The sequence below is a fragment of the Podarcis erhardii genome, assembly GCF_964252035.2.
Source record: "Podarcis erhardii genome assembly, chromosome: 3".
Taxonomy (NCBI): Eukaryota; Metazoa; Chordata; class Lepidosauria; order Squamata; family Lacertidae; genus Podarcis; species Podarcis erhardii.
The window spans coordinates 85,640,255-85,661,712 of NC_138507.1; the positions used below are offsets into that span (position 1 = coordinate 85,640,255).

The following is a 21,458-nucleotide window of genomic DNA, read 5'->3' on the forward strand; positions in this document are numbered from 1 at the left end:
AATACAGATATCTCTTCAGTCTTCATTTATGCAAGTTTATAAACCGTGGATTTCACAGGTTGATCAGCCAAAGGTGGGGATATTTTTAGACTGCAACAACATTGGCAGAACAAGGCTAAGACACCATACACTGAATTTCCTACCCATTGGAATTTTCTCTTAATGTGGAGCATGGCTGTCAAGTGTAACCTTTGACCTGGAACGTCTTCTGTGTCCTAAGCAGCCTTTTAATGCTTTTTTAATCCTATGCAGTCCACTGCCATAGTGGCAGAGATTTTTAAGTCTTTGGGGGGGAGTTAAGTTTTGCTTTGAAGTCAAGTTAAGAATCTAGGCCTCATGGTGCACAAGAGCTACTAAAGCTGAACTTCTGTGTGAAGTTACTACTTCTGTCCACATCCCTTCTTGCCCATCATTACTTCCTCATACCATGCCACTCCTTGAAATAAAATCTGAAAGCCTGGAATATTTTGAATTGTGAATTTACACATCATACTTTGTAGCCAAATATGAGGATTTTTGTGTGTCATTGGTACCTTTGCCCTTCAATTTACTTATGTGCTCATTTGAGGAAATTAACAAATGGGGCTTTTTCAGTCACAAGACATCTCTTCCCCCTTACTTGTATCAATTTTTTTTCACATACTTGCCTACCTGTTACCAGAGACTCAATCTGGCTGGTCCATTAAAGCAAACGTAGCACTGCTCCACAATAACTTGTCAGCCCTCACCTAGTATGCCTGCCTTCTGTCTTATAACCAGTCAGGCTCTGACTCTGCCTGTCATTGGTTCTTGCTGCACCTACTGTTGATCTCTTAGCCTTGAGCCCCAACGGACACCAGTCATCACTGCAGAGACTGAATGGCACTTCAGCTACCTCATTTTGGCTCTATTTAAAATAACGTGTGTTTTTCCTGCCGGAAACCTCTATCCTCATGCAAAGAGTACTAAAACTAAGCTGACACAGGAATAAACTTTTGGCAGTATTTCTACCTGTGAGAAGACTTTTGTGGCAGCAGAGATAGAGAAGGAAAGATAACTAGCTTTGCACAAATAATTGATCTCAAGCCTCCAAAATTGTTCCCCATCTACAAGGTAAAGTATCAAGTTCACCTGGCTCAATGGCAAGAGATACAGCAACTTCTTTCTGCTTAATATAATGGAACTCCCATTTTTGCCACTTAGATCCATATTTGGCACATCAGATTAAACCATACTGGATAAATCAACTGGATGAGATTTGAGACACTTGTTTGTTTTCACCCCTGGAGGGGGGGGGGTGGCCCACAATGGAGCAGCAACTCCTTTAGATTATCCCTCCTCGACACACTTTAAAGGTTATAAAACATGTCCTGGCCACTTATTTGCAGCATAGTTTAAATTTAATAAAATAAAACAGTTGTGTGTCGAGTACCAAAAAATGTTTCCCCTGCCCAATGTCAGCTTGGCAACAAAAGGGTTAATGGGTAAAACTCGAGACTTTTGGGGCAGAGCCAGCAACTCCAGTCCCGCATCCAGTTTTGAGAGCAAGTGGAGAAAAGGGTAAAAAGATCCAGCCTCTGGGCACCAAACTATCCTGTACCGTACATCTCAGAATTGTTATCTCCTGGCTCAAAAATGAAAATGGCACAGCGAGCTAGACAATACAGTGCAGTTCAGTGCCCCCACCACACCTTGCAGCTTCCAGAACGGCCTATGTGCCACGTAGCAAAATGGGAACATGGCACAAAAGAGACTGCAAGGCCCAAGAGGGCCAGAGCCCAGAGCTCAGCCCCGCTGGAAGCAGCACACAAGCCCAGACTCAGGCTGCTTCCGTCTTTCCCACCAACCTTTGCAAAAATCACTGGGGAGTGGGGGGGGGGTGGAAAAAAGGACTGGGGTGCACATTCTTTTACTATGAGGATACCCTCTCCCTCACCACCTTGCCTAGAGCAGCAAAGAAACTTGGTTCCAAAGAGAGGTGTTTCAAAAAGGCAATATTTGTGCTTTTCTAAGTTTGCAGCAACAGTAAACCCAAAGAAAGCACCCCAAGAGTGGCCTCGAGGGGTTCTGGGACTGTAGTTCATGGCAGTGAGAGGAGGGGATGGTCAAAGAAAAACTAAGCAAAAAGCAAAAACCCCAAATGACGCTGGCAAAGGGGGCACCGTCTGAAAGGTCCGACAGTGGGGCAAAAGTACAGGTGGGTATACTGAGCCAGAAAGCAAAGGGGCTGCGATTTAAGAGAGGCCGTTGCCCAGCAGGGTAAGTTCAAAACCTCCACAGTCAGGACTGGTTTTCTGTCGAAGCTGCCAGCTTTCCATTCCAACCATGAAATTTTGAGGGTGTGGTTCTCTTTTCTTTTTAATGGAAACTGTAAAAGTCTTGGCCTTGCTATTCCCTCATACGCAGCTCCAGGGTGGTGAGCAGAAGGCAAACCGTAGCAAAACAAAAACAAAAACAAGCTCCAATTTGACTTGATCATAAATTAGCCTTCTCTCCCCCCCCACAAGCTGTCAGTCAGGGCAGGCATTAGGGACACCTGTGCCCTTATCTTGGAAAGGGGTCTCAAGAGCCGCTTGCAAGTCTCCTTCAGCAGAAAGCCTCAGCAGACTTAAAATACTCAGATGTTAGGACGGGAGGAAGCTGCCCCTCACTTCCTCCAAGCCAATCCCAGCAGTGTTTAAGAATCAGCTGGGGCGGGAGGTGTAGAGGATGGGAACTGACATTTCCCAAGTCGACCAGCTCTTTGCTGGGTTCGTGAGACGAGAGAGAGATTCAGCAAGTGCTTGGGGGCGGGGAGGAGCTCAGGGCGTGTCGCTTGCCCGGTGGCCCCTAAACCTTCTGCACGGTGCCCTCGACGGGCACTTTCTTTGCCCGCTTCTTCATGCGGCTGCGGGCATAGACGCGGAGAAAGAGCGCCGTGAAGACCACCGCCACTCCCAGCCCGCCCACCACGGTGACCGCGTGGCCGTAGATGAGACACGACAGGAGGATGGCAAAGGCTTGCCGCAAAGTCATGATGATGGTGAAGACGGCGGCTCCAAACTGGTTGATGGTGTAGAAGATGAAGAGCTGCCCAAAGGCCGAGCAGACCGACAGCAGCACGGCGTGGGCGGCAAACTCCGAGTGGCGGGCCATGAAGCGCACCGACTCCAGCAGAGCGCCCTGCTCCAGCAGCGAGCCCACCGTGAAGAGGCACGAGAAGACGTTGACGCCAAACATCATCTGCACCGAGGACATCTTGTAGGTGAAGAGGGCGTCCTGCCAGTTGGACGTGAAGCTGTCAAAGACAATGTAGCCAGCCAGGAGGACCACGCCGGAGAAGGTGGTGACCGTGGAGAGGTGCTTGTCGTGGGAGCTGGAGAGCAGGAACATGCTGACTCCGACCGAGATGAGGGCTGCTGTCAGGTACTCCCAGTACTCGTAGCTCTTGCGGGACACCAGCTTGCCCATCAGCATGACCGGAATCACCTTGGAGGCTTTGGCCAGCACCTGCGTGGGGAAGCTGATGTACTTGAGGGCCTCATACTGGCACCAGCTGCTGAGGATGTTGGAGAGGGAGGCGAAGGAATACTTGTACATGGGAGCGCCGTGACGGGGCTGCTTGATCAGGGCGCAGTAGAGGCCAGCCACGGTGCACGCTAGGATCCGGTTCATGAAGACCAGGAACTGAGAATCCTTGAACTTCTCACCAGGGTCGGACTCGGTTGCGCCATACGTTCGGGTCATCACCCTCTCCTGGAGGACACCCCATGTCAGGTAGGAGATCTGCAAAGGAAGAGGAAGAGAGGGGGGATGGAGGGCAACTGCGACAACAAATAGTAAGATAGCATCTTGGAGAATCGGGCAAGCATGACACTCCTTGGATGCCGCTGACCCAAGCAGCTCATAAAGACGCCCACTTTTCCTATACTGTCAACCTACGCAACAGGAAGCTGAGGGCCGGATCTGATTGAGATTCTCTTTCCACTCCCAAGCAGGATCTAACCAGATCAGTATTGCACTTCATCCCACAGAGACTATTTTCTATGCTGGGCTATGTTAAGACACCACCTACAAAAATTACAGCAATAAAATGCTAGCTGAGCCACAAGATGCAATGTTTGCCTTGGCATTTCCTATCAGCGCAAACAATCTGAACACCATCTGGTTTATGTTTTATGAAATGACCATGATGCTATACAGGATTACATGTTTCAGGCACTGAAAAAAGTACATAGCTGGACAGCAGCTGCCACAGAGCACCTGCATCTGCAGGCAGCAGCTTTTAGTGTCCCATCAGGCCTGCAGAATCAACCGTTTTCCTTCTTTGTTTTCTCCGTTCCTTGTAAATGCAGAAGCAGTAATCCCAACACCCTCACCTCAGTAATACGAAAAGTATCATTACTTATGTCCTGTAAATTTGGAATGATCTGAATCAAAGTGATTACTTGACTTGCCCATGGCCATTCAGCAGGCTTGGTACATAACTAAATCCACATTAGTTCAGTGCATTAAGAAAATTTCCTTCTCTCTCTCTGTCTTTCAATGTCATTCAAGGACATGCAGCATTTCCTATGTATTTCTTTTATGGGTAGCTATGGGCATAACCCAAGAATGCCAAATAAAGTTCTGCACTTGCTAAACTATGTCCCTCTAGGGCCTGCAGCTCATCGTTATTTTGGACTTACAGTTGCTCAAAAAGCCAAACTAACTACAAAACGCCTCTTATCTATCTTCCGCAGAATGAGTGAGATAAGACAAACAAAATTCTAATCCACCTGATACCGACTGAGCAGAAGTTTTTATCTTTCTAAAATAACAGAAATCCCCTAACTGAACCCAATGTTCTTACTCCAGTTCAAAAATAACTGGGTGATATTCTGACCTCATTATTGCATGAAGGGTACAAACCATGCAATTCTGAAAGCATCATCTAGGTTTTAGTTATTATTTTATTAAATTTATATCACACCCTTCCTCCCAAATGAGCCCAGGTTCCAATTTAATGACCACCTACAAGTCTCATGAGAACTGAGATTGTAGCATTGCTTAATGGAAGTTATAGGTCAGGAAGGCTGCATATGTCCCAGTACACATAAAGCCAGTGCAGATATTTTAACCTTGCTTGGAAACTTTGCTCAGCTGTGAACTAACCTTTGAGCCAATCCTACTCTCGGTGTCATGCTACCTCTAAACGAGAAGCTCCCAATCACCACCCTAGACAAGCCAAATCAAAGTGGCATACTAGCTCTCAGTTCTTTACCTGTAGGCCTGTTGCACAAAACAGCAGCTTAAAGAACTGCCGGGCTGTGGAGGACTCGACGGTCTCATTCCGAGCTGCTAGCAAGGTATCGTCCTGGTGTACAGATTTGGCCTCATTGCCAAAGACACATGATTTGATAACTGGAAAGCAAATACCACGGCCTAAGAGGGAAAGGAGCAAAAACACATTAGCCACAACACTGAATCACACCAGTTGGGGGCATGGGGGAGGGAGGAAGGGAAGCCACACACATTACAGCTGCCAATGTTGTCCCCACAATCACCACCACATAAGAACTAAGAAGAGCCCTGCTGGATTAGGCCAAAGGCCCGCCATAGTCCCGCATCTTGTTCTCACAGTGGCCAACCAGTTGCCTGTGGAAAGAATGGCTGTGAGCAGGACTTGAGAGCAGCAGCATTCTTTTCACTTGCGATTCCCAGATACTGGTTCTCGGAGACATAACACCACCATATGTGGTTTCCTGATGGCACTTCCAAACAGATTTACTTGCCTCTTCTCTAGGCCAGTCCTACTCTACTCTGCTCACAGTGCTTGCCCCCAGCTAAGAGAAGACAGACTTACTGAGCTGCAGAAAATCAGAGAGATAGTGATGCAGATCTTATACCCACATTGCCATGGCTATTCCTTGCAAATCTCCCAATTTCCTCAACAGGTAATGGCTACAGATTCTGTGCTTGCTAGCATGATAACACTGATGGAGTGGACACAGTGTTTGAAATTCGCCAGGTGTCAGGCACATTTTGCACCCGGCTATTGGCCACTTGCGACCAAGTGAAGATGGCCGGGCACCAGGATGGCACCTGACGTCTCTGCCATCTGGAGGTCCATCTGCCTGGGGGTCCTTGTATCATGACTGTTTTCACACACTAGCAACATACCCCGTAGAATTCTATCCATTATATTTTATCTGCACAATCAGAATGAATTTCAGGAACCAGAAAGTTGCATTGAAATGTAAATGTAAATAAAAAGATGGCACCTTTTATCATATGTGGTGGACTTGTAAATTAGTAAAAGAATTCTGGGAGATTATATATAATGAACCAAAAAAAATCTTTAAAGTAACTTTTTATTAAAAACCACCAAAGCTTTTCTTCTAGGAATTCTAGGCACCGAAATATCAATGGATCAGAAAAGACTATTAATGTACGCGACTACTGCTGCTCGGATGCTACTAGCCCAGAGAAGAATGGCAGATTAAGTTGAAGGACTATGCCGAAATGGCAAGAAGAATCAGGAAGACCAAAACTTTAATAAGGAAAGGGGAAAATATATAATTTACCTTAAAAATCATTGTAAACAAAATTATTAGTAGAATTGGAATAATACTTGTAATTTAACGTTGAATTATGGTTCAAATGGAGATTTAATAGATTTGGATTAATAGAGAAGATGCAGAAGAAAAAAAGTTAACTAAGGACCCACAAAGGGGAAGAGGGAAGTCCAGGGGAATCTATGGAATTCTCTTTTTATTTGGGTTGTTTGACAATTGTTTGTAAATTTCAAAATTTGAAAAACTAAATAAATTTATAAATAAATACAACTTTTGAGCCATCAGGCCCCAAAATGGCAACGAGGCATTCCGTTTTGGCAACTGCAACCCTGCTTTAAGGAGCCATTGGACACCTAGCTTATATATCTGAGTTTCTAACACTGAGTGAACATACTGATTGCGCACTTAGAAGTCGACAATGATTGCACTCTGGGGCAGTTTCAAGCCCAGGATAGCACAGCTGAGGGGCTGCAGAAGATACGATGGGCTCAGAAAGAGCTATCTCAGCTGCAACATCAGGAAACCACTCTGTGTGCATCTTCCTACCACTTACCTGTTTCAAGGTAATTTTTCCTCTTGAAGTATTGTATAAGCAAGAAGCCTGGAACCACAATACTTGCATAGCCTGCGGCATTGACCAAAAAGCGAAACAGCCAGAAGTCTCCCCAGGAGTCCTGGTGGACAGCAGGTACCTCTTCATTCGCAGTCACTATGGGGAGAGCAGCCAGCGCAAGAGCCAGGCAGAACCTGCCAAGAAAAAGAGCAGGCCGTAAGCCAAAGGGAATCCCTGGATCCGGTGAAAAGTTTATACAGGCAACTCTCTCATCACACAGGGGAAGCATTCAAGATTCCCGCCCCCCCCCTTCCTCTAGCAACAGGCGAAACCAAGAACCCCAGAAACCAAGCAGCTACATCTGTCTTATGCAGGATTCTCACAGCAAATGCTGCAGACGTGCTTGCAGCTTCAAAGCTGAGTGAAGAAATTCTGCACATGCAATCCCTATGCCTGTCTGCGGAACTATTGCCTTTCACTTAATTTGGCACGACACCAAGGACAGAGGCCTGTGAGAGCTCCCATTTGTCAGATCTTTGGTCTTTTCAAACACCCTTCCTTGGAGTTAGGGAGAGAGATAAAAGAAATGAAATAAAACAGTAAGGCTGGGATGCAATAGACACAGGCAAACAGAGAACACTCTAAACACCCTCCTTTTGGGATCTCAGACAAGCTGTGCACATTAACATGCACAAACACAGATCTTGGAACAGGCGGATCCTGGTGTCCCCTGAGCAGCAAAGTCAGAGTGACCTTCCTACAAAGCAAATAAGTGTAGTGGCTGAGGGCTCCGTTGGTACTTACCATCCAGACATTCTATGGGGCAGGAGTGTCCTTGGAATATGGCAGCACATAACTCCCAGGTATGTCACAGAACAAGCCTGTTAAAAACTATATTCTTATGCAGCATGGGAAGCAGACAACTGGGCTGCTCACTCAAATCTATTACGGAGGAATCACACGTATTTTCAGACTTCAGGGCGAGAGCCAATGAGCAGCTATGTAGTTGTGCAGAAATTCACCACAGACACATGAGAGAAGGAGCTAATGTCTCCCTGGAGTAGCCACAGTGCAGTTGCGCCACAAAGATAACACTCCGAAAGAGGAGGCAGATTAATGACTGTGCTGTCAAGCCCCTTTTCATCCTGTTAGCGGCAAAGAAACCCACAGGGTCTCAACTGGCCTTTTAGCCAGCGACCTTGAATCTGTCAAACTCAAGTTATGCACGTTTGGAGCGAGCGTTGTTTTCCGAAACAAGATGGCGAGCTAGAGGTGGGCAGAGAAACTCGGAAGAATAGGTAGCAAGATCAAGGGAGAATATCTGTTACAAACAAGAAGCTATGCAGAGAGAGCACCCTTTAACCATCAGAAGGCATGAAGAAGATTATCGGTGGCTGCAAGCCATGATGGCTATGCTCTGCCTCCATGCAGGCAGGAAGTAATGTTCCTCAGAACTACTTGCTGGAATCCTCTTCTGCTCGAATCCTGCTTGCTGGTTTCCCACAGGCATCTGGCTGGCCATTGTGAGAACAGGAAACTGGACTAGATGGGCCATTGGCCTGATCCAGCAGGCTCTTCTTCTGTTCTTATGCAGTCCCCCCCCCCCCGCCACTGCCACCATGATTCCCGAGCCTCAAAGGCACCGCTGACACTTTTCTACATTGTCCCCCTGCAACTGTGAGAGACAGAAGCCCTGTTTGTTAATTTACCTCACATGGTTAGAATCGTGTGAGGGAGAGTGGGGTCAAACACAATAGCTCTGCTGAGTCACCACCCCCACAGCTCAACATTTCTCGGAGGGCAAATGTCTGCAGCGAGGAGCCGCAGCCACCGATGTAGACGTCAAACTTGCACAAAGGCAGCAGGTTCCCTGCTGCAGATGTCTGCGCTCCAACATGTGAAGGGTGACAGGGACCAGCACTGTGATGTGATGCAGCGAGCACATGCATCCTTAGTCTTCCCTTCACCGTGTGAGAAGCATACTGCCCTAAGGCTAGTCCTTCCATTTCCAGCTGAAGGCAGAATAGTAAATTCTTCACTTGTGCCACGTTTTTCTGGACACCATGGAATCACAACTATCATAGATACATGCTTATTCAGAAGCAAGTCTCAATATGTTGTGCCGAGCTTCCTTCCATAGGATTCCAGCCTAATGAAAAGTTGAACTGTTACTCATATCTAATAAAGCTTCCAAGGCAGAATTAATACCCTCTTGCTGACAACTTCAACCCTCTAACTCAGAGTTTCTCAAACTGAGGTCCTCAGCTGTTGTTGGACTATAACCCCCATCACCTCTGACCACTGGTTCTGCTAGCTAGGGATGATGGGAGTCGTGGTCCAACAACAGCTGAGGAGCCCACTTTGAATAATTCTGTTAACTGTTTCCTCATCCTCTCTCTTTCTACCCACCAACTGCCTTGGACAGGCATGTGCCAGCGCAAGATCTTTTGCAAGATATGAAACCACAGAAAACCGGTTTTGAGTAAGTTCAAAGAGGCTCTGAAACAGCCCTCTGAGGTCAGTTTCAAAGCATTGGCCTCTTGCATTGTTTGTTCATGCTGTGGCAAGCACTACCCAAATTACAGAAATAATTGTTAGAAAAATTTCCACACCTTGTTGCATAAAACTGTAGTCCAGGCACCCAGGAATTTCAAATATATTTTTTCCCCCAAGCCATGAATATGGTGGTTTCCAGATAAATGTAAAAAACTACAGCCATTTTTGGACAAGGACAGCCTGCCTATGATGATTCATTCATTGGTAACCACAAGACTCAATTATTGCAATGTCCCCTGTCTGAAGGCTCCAGCTGGCACAAAATGTTGCAGTTAGATGGTTGGTGGGGTCATATTACCACCAGCACATCACCCCAGTGCTTAATGGTTGCACTAGCTGTCCACATACTACTAGGGCACATTCAGGGTTCCTGGACAACTTTTGTCCAGGTTAACTTAAGGACCATTTGACGCCAAACCCAGAGTCTCTGTTAGTGATCCCTCACGGCTCAGACACATCACCAGGAGCCATGCATTCTGTGGATTCCCCTCCCACCCAGCTGAACTCAGACAATATCCTTCTTTATTGACCTTCACACACCTGATCACTGAAGAAGAAGAAAATCAGCAGGCATTTTAAATAATTTTATGGAGAATTTATCACACAGTATTAGCTTTTGAAAATACTATTCCCTTGTGTGGTCAGGACTCTCAGGCCGTAGACTTTTCAGCAAGGAGGCAAGAGATTGCTTATGTTTGATTTGCCTATTTCACTCCCAAGTAAGTCATAATCCCTAAATATATCACTGGTCCTGGTATCCCCAACTGCATGGGCACCTCCCTGTGTGATTAGCCACTTAGAGGGAAACTGGTTTAAATCAATTTCAGCCTGGCTTAATTCAGCTGCTTTGGGCCAGGGCAGGACTGCTGGTATTACTGGCTCCCAGAGAAAAAAGAATAAGCCAGCCAAGCAACAGTTCTCTTTCCTGCTTTGGTTCACAGCTCCCTGGCCCGTGAGCAGGGCCAGATTTAGGACTGATGAGGCCCTAAGCTACTGAAGGTAATGGGAGCCCTTTATTTGTCCAGCTGTCCTTTGTCAACAACAAATTGTTGCTGGTTTTTTTGTGTTGAATATATGCTATATGGTAATTTATGGACCTAATAGGTATCTAAAGTCATTTGCACATAAAAAAAGTATTTTGTCAAAATAATTGTTGATCTGAAATACAATTAAGAAGTATATTATTAGTAAAATAAATATTAAGCTCTAACTGTATGTAGGTTTTATTTTATTTGTTTTTTATCTTATATTTTGGAAATGTACATCCCAGGTTTTTTCCCTTTAAATTTTCTTGGGGCCCCCAAGAGAGTGGGGCCCTAAGCTATAGCTTGTTTAGCTTATATGTAAATCTGGCACTGCCTGTGAGCCACTTTCACCCTGTGTTTCTCCCTCCCAGCTTCAGACAAGGCAGCTAGTGTTACAGGTGAGCTCTCACTTCTGCCAGGCAAGCAAAACCAGCACTAGTGCTAGGAATGAAAGAAGCTTTCATAGCTTCAAACCCACAAAGAAACCAGGAAGTTGGAGCTCATATATACCTCTACTGTTCCCTTTCACACTGGACAGATGTGCTTTTGACACACACCCCACCCCCACGGATAGGCAGCTCTCTACTAGGGCAAGAGCGGTCTGGGACAAAGCCCCCTTTGGCAGACCTTTCCATTTCAGTTCCTCCGGCAAGATGGTTCTGAAGCAGGAGTACAAATCCCCATAGACCTCCGTTCTTGATGCTAGTGACAAGAAAGCCGCAAGAAAGCAGAGCACAAAAAGATCATGGGAGCAAATGCCCTTCACCCTTCAATTGCATTTCTCCTGCAGCTACAGTTCTGTGGGCCTTAAGAGATTCCTCCCTTCTTTGGATCCACAGTCAGAATTACTTGGCAAGTATTTGCATCTATTAGGCTTCTAATGACATACTGTCTCACAATTAGGGTGGTTAAGGTGTGGCAAAAGGGCACATTTACAGCCAACCTATTTAGAGGAAAGGCCATAGCTCAGAGCACCTGCTGCTCTGCATTTCCAGGTAGGACAGGAGAAGTGCGCCATCTGAAACTCTGGAGAGCCACTGCCAGTCAGTGTAGACAATACTGAGCTAGATAGGAAAATGATCCGACTTGGTATAGGGCAGCTTCCAATGTTCTTTTGTTTCACATGTATACCGTATTGGCTTGAATATAAGCTGCACGTTTTTTTCCAAATTCTATGAAAAGTTAAAGAGCATCCTATATTCAGAACCAAGTGCTGTGTGCCCGCCTCCCAGCACTACCACCCTGAATGGGAGGCAGTGGTGGCTTGAGGAAGAAGTGCCAGGAGGCGGTAGTACCAGGAGGCAGGCGCGCAGCGTGTTCAGAACCAAGCCCCCGCCCCCTGTTCAGGGCAGTAGTGCCAGGAGGTGGGCTGCACCTGCAAATAAGCCTTGAATTTTAAAGGTGCAGCTTATTTGCGGGTGCGGGTTATATTCAGACCAATACAGTAAATAAAGTGCATGGATTGAAATTTGCTTTAGCGAGTGCAAGCATGGAACCAGGGGAATATTGCACATATTGCATTACACTATTAATCAGCTTTCAAATCAAGCTTGAGGAGTTAGGCATTCACCTCCCTTAACATAACTGCCAATGCTTGCATTGGACCCAGGAGCTCCTGCTTCCAGGGCGAGGGACATTCACTGTGCATGGTTTTTTTCCCCTGCAGAGGAAACTTTAGGGACCAGCTCCCACCCACAGCTTATGTCTCGATTGAGGGCTCCCAGTTCTAAGTATTTGGTCTCTGCAGGTGGTATAGTGATGTGCATGCAGACAACCCAAAAATTTAGTGCAGCATCTCATTCTTGCTCTCTCTTCTGCGTTCAAGGGCCAGAAGTAAAGCATCCAAGAGCCTAGTACATGGTGCAGAATCACATTTCTGACACTTATCAGTCAATCCTAGTTACCAGGAGGCAATCACTACTTGACACTGCTGATCTAACAGTTAGAAAATTACAAGCTTGTATTTGTTAGCTCTCTTAGCCAGCAAATAATAAAAACAATTTGAAAACCAAAGGAAAGCTAAGGGCAAATCTCAGCCACAGCAACAAGAAAATGTTATGAAAAATAAAGCTCTTCCTATGACTGGCATCTCTAGCCTAAGGGCTTCCCAGAACACAGAAGCAAGAATAGCAGAGGCTGCTGATCAGCTAGTCTTCGGAGTTCACTAGCAGAACAAACAAGTCACACTTGCCTGTCAAGCAATCATTAAATTTGCAGAGCAGCACACTTCTGGGCAGTGTCACCACAAGACACTGAAGCCTCGCTTATGAACCATGAACTGGAATTTAACCACATATAAATGCCCCCAAATAGTTTATTATCCTTATTTCATATTATAATGTAAAATGCCACTGAATAGCGACTGATTTAGATAATAGACACTTTTCATTGTTTAAACAGGTTCTAAATATTTCCACTGGATCCCAAGAAATCCAGAGCTCAGAAAGCACTATTTGCAAGCCTCAGAGAAACTCACAGGGCTACTTACTATGTAGAGCAGTCAGGGTAAGGATCCTGGTGCAAAAAGATCCACAGGGAGAGGTTGTTTGGGCAGTTGTCAGCTTAGAACTCTGGGAGCTGAAGGGATGTCATAATTACAATGAAGGCTGGATTTCTAGGCTTGCCTACAACTAACTAAACTTCTTTAACATATCAAACTGTTAATGATTCACCCACTAAAATGAAATTTACAGCAACAACAAAAGGCACCCTAGTTTCAGGGCATTTTAAACTACTGGCCATGAAGTATTGTTGGACCAGTTAAGCAGAGTGGAAGAAATACAAATTGTTATTGCCCTTTGGTGGCTTTTTCTTTCAATATGACAACACAGCGCTATCTTTCATTTCTACCTAATCTAATAGCAATGGTCTTAGTGTTTACACCCATACTTAGAGGCTATTTTAGCAAAGATTCACCCATTACAAGGTGAATCCAGACAAGGTGATTATAGCAAGTGGGCCATGTGATTTGGGGATGTGTTTTGGGATGGTGTCTCAATGTCCCTCAAAGAACAAATATTCAGAGTGGGAGTACTCCTGGACCTGGCTTTGCTGATAGGTGCACATTTGTGGTCCAGCTCAAAAAGAGGACAGGACACCTGCAACATTACTAGTGTGCAGAAGAGGAAATGTCAGGTGTCAAGCTACTCCTTCTGGGATTCCCTACTCCACAACTATTAAAAGTATAAGAGCTGTGGTCTCTTTTGCACATGGCTGCTCTAAGCTTTGGCCAGAGACTTTTTTCATTAATAACCAATATGTGAACTGCATCCCTTCCTGGAAAACAAGGCCCTAGCAACCATCATTCGTGTATTTTTTAAACTCTGAAGTTTGACTACTGCAAATAAACTACAAATGAGGCTGCCTTTTGAGACTGGAAATGTCAGCTTGTACAAAATGCAAAAGTCTGTGATCTAATTGGAGTCAAAGATTGAGAGCATACGCCAGCTGCGTTCAGCAATACTGATTATCAGGTTCTGGGCACAATTCAAACTGAATGTGATAACTGAATAGATCCTATGTAGCTTGTGTCCTCCACAAGCTTTTTTTACTCAAGATTTTTAGGTGTAGCTCTGCTCCATATTCCATAAAACTGTGACTGGGGTTGTTGTTGTTTAGTCGTTTAGTTGTGTTTGACTCTTCGTGACCCCATGGACCAGAGCACAGAGAACTATGACTGTGGTTAGGAGCAAGATTGTTCTTAGGAAGAACATCTACTTGAAGTAATTTATCCTAAAAGACACCTGCATAAGCCTGTGCAGCTCCACATTTTTTTTTAAGGAAAAGACGTAATATTTTTGTTTAGCTAAGCTTTGGCAGATTCAGTTTTGAATGTTTTTAATTTTTTATTGTATATTTGTACAGCCAACCACCTGATAGCTCCATGTGTTTACAAACTGCAGCAAGAACCCCAGTCAGCAAATTAAGGAAACTGTTAATCTGTTTCCAATTCAAGATGCTGATACTGACCTTTAACATCAGTCAGCAACACTGTGCCCACGGGTGCCAGTGTGCCTGCCAATACCTGCTATGGTGCCTGTGAAGGGTCTCAGTATATAAATCCTCATAGATCCAGAATGCAGGAGAGACTGTTTGTTCTTTGTGCTCCATCCTTGTTTACACTGGTGCAGCTTCTTAGTCATTGAACTTGCTCGCTTAAACATGCTCATGTTTCACTAGATACTAGGAGTTGACCCTCCTATCCATTCTAAACAGAGGAGAGGTACAAAGAGTTTTATTTGTGAATAAGCATGGCAGTGGCTGAAGTAGGCTCCTTTTTCAGTTGATGAGACAACTGATTCTGTGGTCTGTCAAATCCCTTTACGAACTGACTGGCCTTCATAAAGTGGCACTCTGTAGGGCAAGGATGGAGAGACTGTGGCCCCCTAGGTATCACTGGACTCCAGCTTCCAGGCAATGGTCATGGATGATGGGAGTTATAGCACAGAACCACCTTGAAGGCCATGGGTTCCCCATCCCTGCAGTGGATAACTTCATAAGATGTGTTATAAGTACTAATGAAATTGTCACCTTTGAGCTTTGAATTTTTTAGTTATTTCAGATGCACTTACCATTTGCACACTCAAGCTGATACAAACAGAGCAAAATGCTTCCCTTACATTTTAAATCTGGATTCTTAACTATACTGACTACTATTCCCACATAAATGATCACATCCTGTTACTCTAGCGTCATAATCCTCAAACAACTCCCACCATAAATTCCTTACACAAAACTGCCACCGCGAATAGAATTCCCATTCTACCTGTTAAGTGTGAATGAAGAAAGCGAAGTGAGGACAAGCATCCTTACCATTTACTGTGATTATAGCAAGGTAAAGAAAAAAAAAGCATTAAAGAATTATTGACTTGCATTAAAATTGGATACACGCCATTAAAATATAGAGCCCGTGAGTTACTTCAGATTAATCCATTCAGATTTTAGCTATGAAATCGTCGACACAATGATTTTCACTTACTGCATGGTATGAAGCATCAAATTTCCTGGTAAGCAGAGTTGGACTGGAGCCTTAGTTTTAAAAGACACCCAGTTAAGTAGGTATAGATTGAAGCCCAATGCCTCTATGTAATCTACTAGGCTACTAAGGCAACCTTGATACCAATTCGATGTCAACATGAAACCAACTGTGGCCTTGGATAAATGATGATTTCAAAGTCAAGTTGCTCAGCGGGTGGAGCTAGCACTGGCCTGCCTCGCAGGGTTGTCCTGAGGCCGATCCAGGAAAAAAGGTACTTTGCTACTAAGAAGTAAAAAATCCCATTGATATAAATGGGACTAACTCCCCTAGTAAAGGGATGAAGACTTCCACCTGGAAACATACCAGGCATTTATAACCTCCCACAGCTGCTTCAAACCCAGGATCAGATCGTACTGTATATCGAGTCTTGCTGGATCCCCCCCCCCCGCCGCCCCCAGATTTCATTTCTATCCGACTCCTCGGTCTCCGGCTGAACCCGGACGAGGCAAGCGAGACAAATCCGCCTTTCCGAGAGCTTGGAAGGGGAAACCGAGCTCTTCCCGAGAGCCAGCCCCATCTTTGATTCCCGTTTCCTCCAGAGGCACCCAAGACTAGCGAGGGGCTCTTCTGCCCGCTCCTCCAGGCATCTCTCCCGCCTGACCCACAGCACCCTCCCGGCCCCAGCCCGGAGCCTCATCCCGTCTTCCCCCCGCTGGGCGCGGGCCCGCCGGCGCGGGAGGGGACGGCCGCCTCATCCCCGGCGCAGAGAAGCGTCCCCCGTCCCGGAAGCCTCTTCCCCCCGCCCCGCGCTCCGGGGTTAGCCCACCTGCGGCCCATGATGCCGGCCGGGCCGGTGCGCTCCGCTCCCCCGCCACTTCGCTGCTCCGAGCCCGGCCGCGCCTCCCTCCCGGCGCCACAGGGCCAGGACCCGGCCGCTCGCCCCAGCCGAGCAGGGACTCCGGGGCTCCCACAGCGCCGCCTGCCGGTCTGGAGGCCCCGTCTCCGCGCGGCAATGGATTCCCTTCCGAAGAAGCGGAGAAGCCTACCAGTTCCCGCCCATGTTTGACTAACATGTATCTGAAGAAGTGTGCATGCACACGAAAGCTCATACCTAGAACTAACTCAGTTGGTCTTTAAGGTGCTACTGGAAGGAATTTTTTTATTTTGTTTTAAGGGGAGGAAGCCGGCGACAGGCGAAAAGGACTCTTAAATCCGTTTGAGAGCTAGGCCGCCGGCCCAGAATCTGGAGGGCAACGTTTCTTGGAAGAGTGACCGTGTGGTTTGCAAAAAGGTGCGAAGGGCTTCCCCTCCACCCTGAGGAGCCACGTGAGCTGAAAGGAAGAACTTCAATTTCAGGAGTTATTCTCTTTTCACTAGCAAATATACCCTCCTGCGGAGAGCTGTGGGCTCCTTTCGGACAGGACAATGCCCTGTGGGAAAGCAAGTGAACGTGGAAGCCACCCATAAAAAGCCTCATTCACTACGGTTTCAGTCACACGTCTCCAAGCCACAGGATTTGCTCTCTGTATATGACCGGAAGCACTGTTCTTGAGGCACTCTGCGTGCTTCATCTCTAGATTAACAGTCAATGAAGCATGGCATTCCTCCACTCTTACTTCCCGATTTTTTTAAAAGGACACTTCTATGTTTTTCAAATAGTTACTTTTTTCCTCAGGTTTTTCAACCAGAGAAAACTCAGATGCCTTCATACTCTCAGCTGCTACATTTGCCAGTATCAGGGTCCAACAACAAAACTTGGGGCGACAGTTGTGGGTAACTTGTGGCCTTCTGAGACTGCATCATTCCTGTACATTTGCTACGCTGCCTGAGGCTAGTTGGAGAGTTGAACTACTAGAGAACAAGTTACCCAACTGGCACAAACCCAAAAGTGAAGGAAACAAATTTGCTTCTCTTGAGTTCACCTGTCACCTTCCCTGCCAGCTACGTGGAAAAACAGATACAGTACATATTTGAACCTGATGATGGCGCTCCCTTGCCCCATATACCCATTCTAGGTAACAAAACTGCCTGCCTTAGGGTGAACTATGAGTTTCCAAATACCAAAAGTATTTAAAATATCTTGAGGGGGATGATGTGTGATTTATGGCATCTAATTACAATAGCATGCATGCTGGGCTATTGAGGGAAGCTTTTTGCAGTAGCACATTGCATACATACCCTGGCTTACATCAAACTAGGATACCTATTAGCTCAGCTGCTTAGAGCGTGATGCTGATAACACCAAGATCATGGGCTGATCCCTATATGAGTGCATATTCCTGCATTGCAAGGGGTTGGACTAGGTGATCCATGGGGTTCCTTCCAACTCTATGATTCATTTAGGTCATGGGTAGGCAAACTAAGGCCTGGGGGCTGGATCCGGCCCAATTGCCTTCTAAATCCAGCCTGTGGATGGTCCAGGAATCAGTGTGTTTTTACATGAGTAGAATGTGTCCTTTTATTTAAAATGCATCTCTGGGCTATTTGTGGGGCATAGGAATTCATTTTTTTCTTTCTTTTTTTCAAAATATAGTCTGCCCCCCCACAAGGTCTGAGGGACAGTGAACTGGCCCCCTGCTGAATAAGTTTGCTGACCCCTGCACAAAGCTATCCATCTCAGACAGTGTTTGAGCCCAGTTCTCCAGAACGGAAATTCTCTTTGCTAGACTGGAATGTCTTATTGCGTAATCTGTGTCCAAAAAGTCTTTTGCAAATGTTCTACCACTTCCTAAGAATGCATTTTCATTCATAACATCTTGCCATTTGTTTTCTAACCACAAACAATAAATAAGACGCCTGCCTGTATTTTAGACATGTCCAGTTTTATTTGTCTTTTATCCTGTTAACTTGCTTTGCAACTTCTGTATAAAGCGATTTAACAAATGCAAGTAACGACAACCAATTAATATTATCCATAAATTTAGTAGACTTGAATTACAAAACTCTTCAAACACTTTATAACTGAAAGGTAGCCTTACATCCCATATGAAAATGAAAATATTTCCTGCGTGGTTTTATTACTTTTCAATGACTAGTTATATTTAGGCAGCTCCATCCTGCTTTATAGGAGCTCAAGGTAGTGTGCATGTAGACTTACTCCGTTTTGTTGTACAAAGTTTGTGTTTCTGGTATTAATTATCTTGAGATGGTTAAAGCAAAATTTCATATCAAAGGAAGACTTCAGAGCACAATCCTGCACTTGGAAGCAAGTTCTACCAGGTTCAATGGAACTTATGTTCTAGAGCAGGGGTAGGCAACCTAAGGCCCGGGGGCCCAATTGTGGCTCAATCGCCTTCTCAATCCGGTCCGTGGATGGTCTGGGAATCAGCGTGTTTTTACATGAGTGTGCCCTTTTATTTAAAATGCATCTCTGGGTTATTTGTGGGGCCTGCCTGGTGTTTTTACATGAGTAGAATGTGTGCTTTTATTTAAAATGCATCTCTGGGTTATCTGTGGGGCATAGGAATTCATTTATTTTTTCAAAATATAGTCCGGCCCACCACATGGTCAGAGGGATGGTGAACCAGCCCACAGCTGAAAAAGGTTGCTGACCCCTGATTTAGGTCCACGAAGGAGAGGATAGCCATAATACAGCTACATTGAGCCTTTGGGATCAGACAGCAACTTCTGAAAGCAGAAGCAGGCCTGCTTGTAGGTTTCCAAGGATGCATCAAGCTGTTGGAAATACAATATAGAAAGACAGCTCTAATTTTCCTATTGAATGTTGGAAGCTGTGTCTTCCGCTTTGTGAACCGTTTTCAACATACTCCTCCTCTTCCATGCTAACAGCTGCCAATCGCCAGCAGGGTGCAAATGGCTTAAAGTTCCACTAAAGCATCTCAGGAAAGGCAGGAAAACTTTTCTTAAAAAACAAAAACGAAAAACCCAAATCAAATTCTTGAAAGCATTCCTGCCCTAATAGTTCCCGTGTAAGGAGCTACTATGTTTGCTGACACTTCTTTGGTAAGGTTCAGTGGACAGCTTTATATTTGCACCAATTGTAATGCTTTTGGTACAGAACAAAGTCCCCCGTCGTCGTCGTCCCGGAACTGAAGGCTTCTCCATAGTAGCCAGCCAAAGATTTCCGTACCTTGTAAATGGCACAGTAGCTTGATTAGATTTGAAGAGTCAAGAGTCCTCTATTGTCAGAAACCTTAAATACACAACTTTCTATATAAGCCTCCTCCAGCTTTGATTCTGTAATAACCAGAACTGCACAAACTGTTGCATTGGGCCTAAAGCCAGAAGACAACCCATGTGATCTCAGCCTTTCTCTGCTTCAGCAGCTGACTGGTGCTTTCCCAAGCAATTTGTTGCTGTGGGTGAAAGGATATCTCCATCCGCTGCTTTTGGTTATCTAGCTGGGGCAGAAAAACAGGCAGGCTCTCATTGCTTAAGCGTAACATGTGTATCTTCTTCCTGCAGCAGATGTGTAGACCTGTGAAAATGTGTGGGACATTATATCTGAAAGAAATAACGTCACAAGCAAATCTGGGATGATATTTTACTAGCACGACAATTCATAGAATCATAGAATCCTACTGAGTTGGAAGGGACCCCAAGAGTAATCAAGTCCAACCCCCTACAATGCAGGAATCTCAACTAAAGCATGCAAGACAGATGGCCATTCAACCTTTGCTTTAAAACCTCCAATGAAGGAAAGTCCATAACCCCCCCCCAAGGGAGTTGAACAGCTCTTACTGCCAGAAAGTTATTCCTGATGGTTTAGTCGGAATCTCATTTCTTGTAACTTGAATCCATTGGTTCGAGTCCTACTCCTACTCTCTGGAGCAGGAGAAAACAAGCTTTCTCCATTTTCAACGTGACAGCCCTTCAGATATTTGAAGGTGGCTGTTGTAGATGGCACTTTCCTCTTTTCTAGGCTAAACATACCCAGCTCCTTCAACCGTTCCTCTTAAGGCTTAATTTCCAGGCCCTTGATAATATTGGTCGTTGTCCTCTGCACACGTTCCAGCTTGTCAATGTCCACCTTAAACTGTGGCACCCAGAACTGGACAGACTAGAGTGGTATCTGAACACTATACTTCTGTTGATGCAGTTTAGAATAGCATTTTATATTTATATTTTTTTGCTGCTGCATCATGCATCAAGAGAAAATGTGCCCCCACAGTTGTGGACATTTCTGCCACAATGCCTTGACCATTTTAAAATTCACAATGTGCTCCCTTGTGTGAAATGTGGTGTTTCTCCCACATAAGTTACAGATGCATTTTCCTCTGTTATATCTGAAAGTAGCTGGTGTAAAACTGAAGATCTACCGGAGGTAATACTGACATTTTTAAAATGCCATGCACCAACTTTGGAAGTGAACTGCATAACCTCCACTTATTTTGGGAGTTTTACTTTCCCCCTCTACTCCAATAACAACAAGCAGTAGAACTTGACAGAGAATTTGGGGGTTAAGGCTTACAATGCTATGCTTCGATTGGGCTGCTCTGTCATGCCATTGTAAACTGCGGATTACCATTTGTTCCAGATTCTGACAAATGCTGCCTGTTTTTCTAAAACACCAAATAATGGAGTATAATGGACATGTTTCCATACACAAAAACACAGTGGTGATCTTGGCTTTTGATCAATAAGCCTTAACTAGGGGAGTTGACTAATTCCTAGTATCAGCAAGGGAGTTCCTGTTCCTTGGAGCTGGCTATTCAAAAACTAGTGCTGGCCATCCCCTATGGAAATATCCTGTTGCAAAAAGACAGACTACCCTTGTCCTACACAGCTGTTAGTACAGTCTGCAAATTCAGACTTCCTCGAAAGAATCCAAATAAAACTGGCTTTTGTCAGAAGGAATATTGATCTGATGT

At 45.3% G+C, this 21,458-nt stretch overlaps 1 protein-coding gene across 3 annotated transcripts; it reads right to left on the bottom strand.

Annotated features, from left to right (window-relative positions):
- Nucleotides 1-14: 14 nt before the first annotated feature.
- On the bottom strand, nucleotides 15-16,583 carry SLC35B2 (solute carrier family 35 member B2). 3 transcript variants are annotated; one of them, XM_081856077.1, is made up of 4 exons: nucleotides 16,454-16,583; nucleotides 7,069-7,262; nucleotides 5,222-5,382; nucleotides 15-3,744 (listed from the first exon to the last, which is right to left on the bottom strand). In XM_081856077.1, exons 1-4 carry the CDS (start codon nucleotides 16,462-16,464, stop codon nucleotides 2,809-2,811), a joined length of 1,302 nt encoding a protein of 433 aa, XP_081712203.1. In that variant the 5' UTR covers nucleotides 16,465-16,583; the 3' UTR covers nucleotides 15-2,808. The 3 variants fall into 3 exon arrangements, with proteins under 3 accessions (XP_081712203.1, XP_081712201.1, XP_081712202.1); XM_081856075.1 differs by lacking the exon at nucleotides 16,454-16,583 and adding an exon at nucleotides 14,674-15,619; XM_081856076.1 differs by lacking the exon at nucleotides 16,454-16,583 and adding an exon at nucleotides 7,873-8,672.
- Between the last annotated feature and the right edge of the window lie 4,875 nt (nucleotides 16,584-21,458).

Coding starts and splice junctions, on each gene's coding strand:
- SLC35B2 (XM_081856075.1), bottom strand. CDS start 14,759: ATGGAGCACAAAGAACAAACAGTCTCTCCTGCATTCTGGATCTATGAG. Junction 7,263..14,673: donor CTTCACAGGCACCATAGCAG/GTATTGGCAGGC, acceptor TTTTCTTGGCAG/GTTCTGCCTGGCTCTTGCGC. Junction 5,383..7,068: donor GAAAAATTACCTTGAAACAG/GTAAGTGGTAGG, acceptor TTTCCCTCTTAG/GCCGTGGTATTTGCTTTCCA.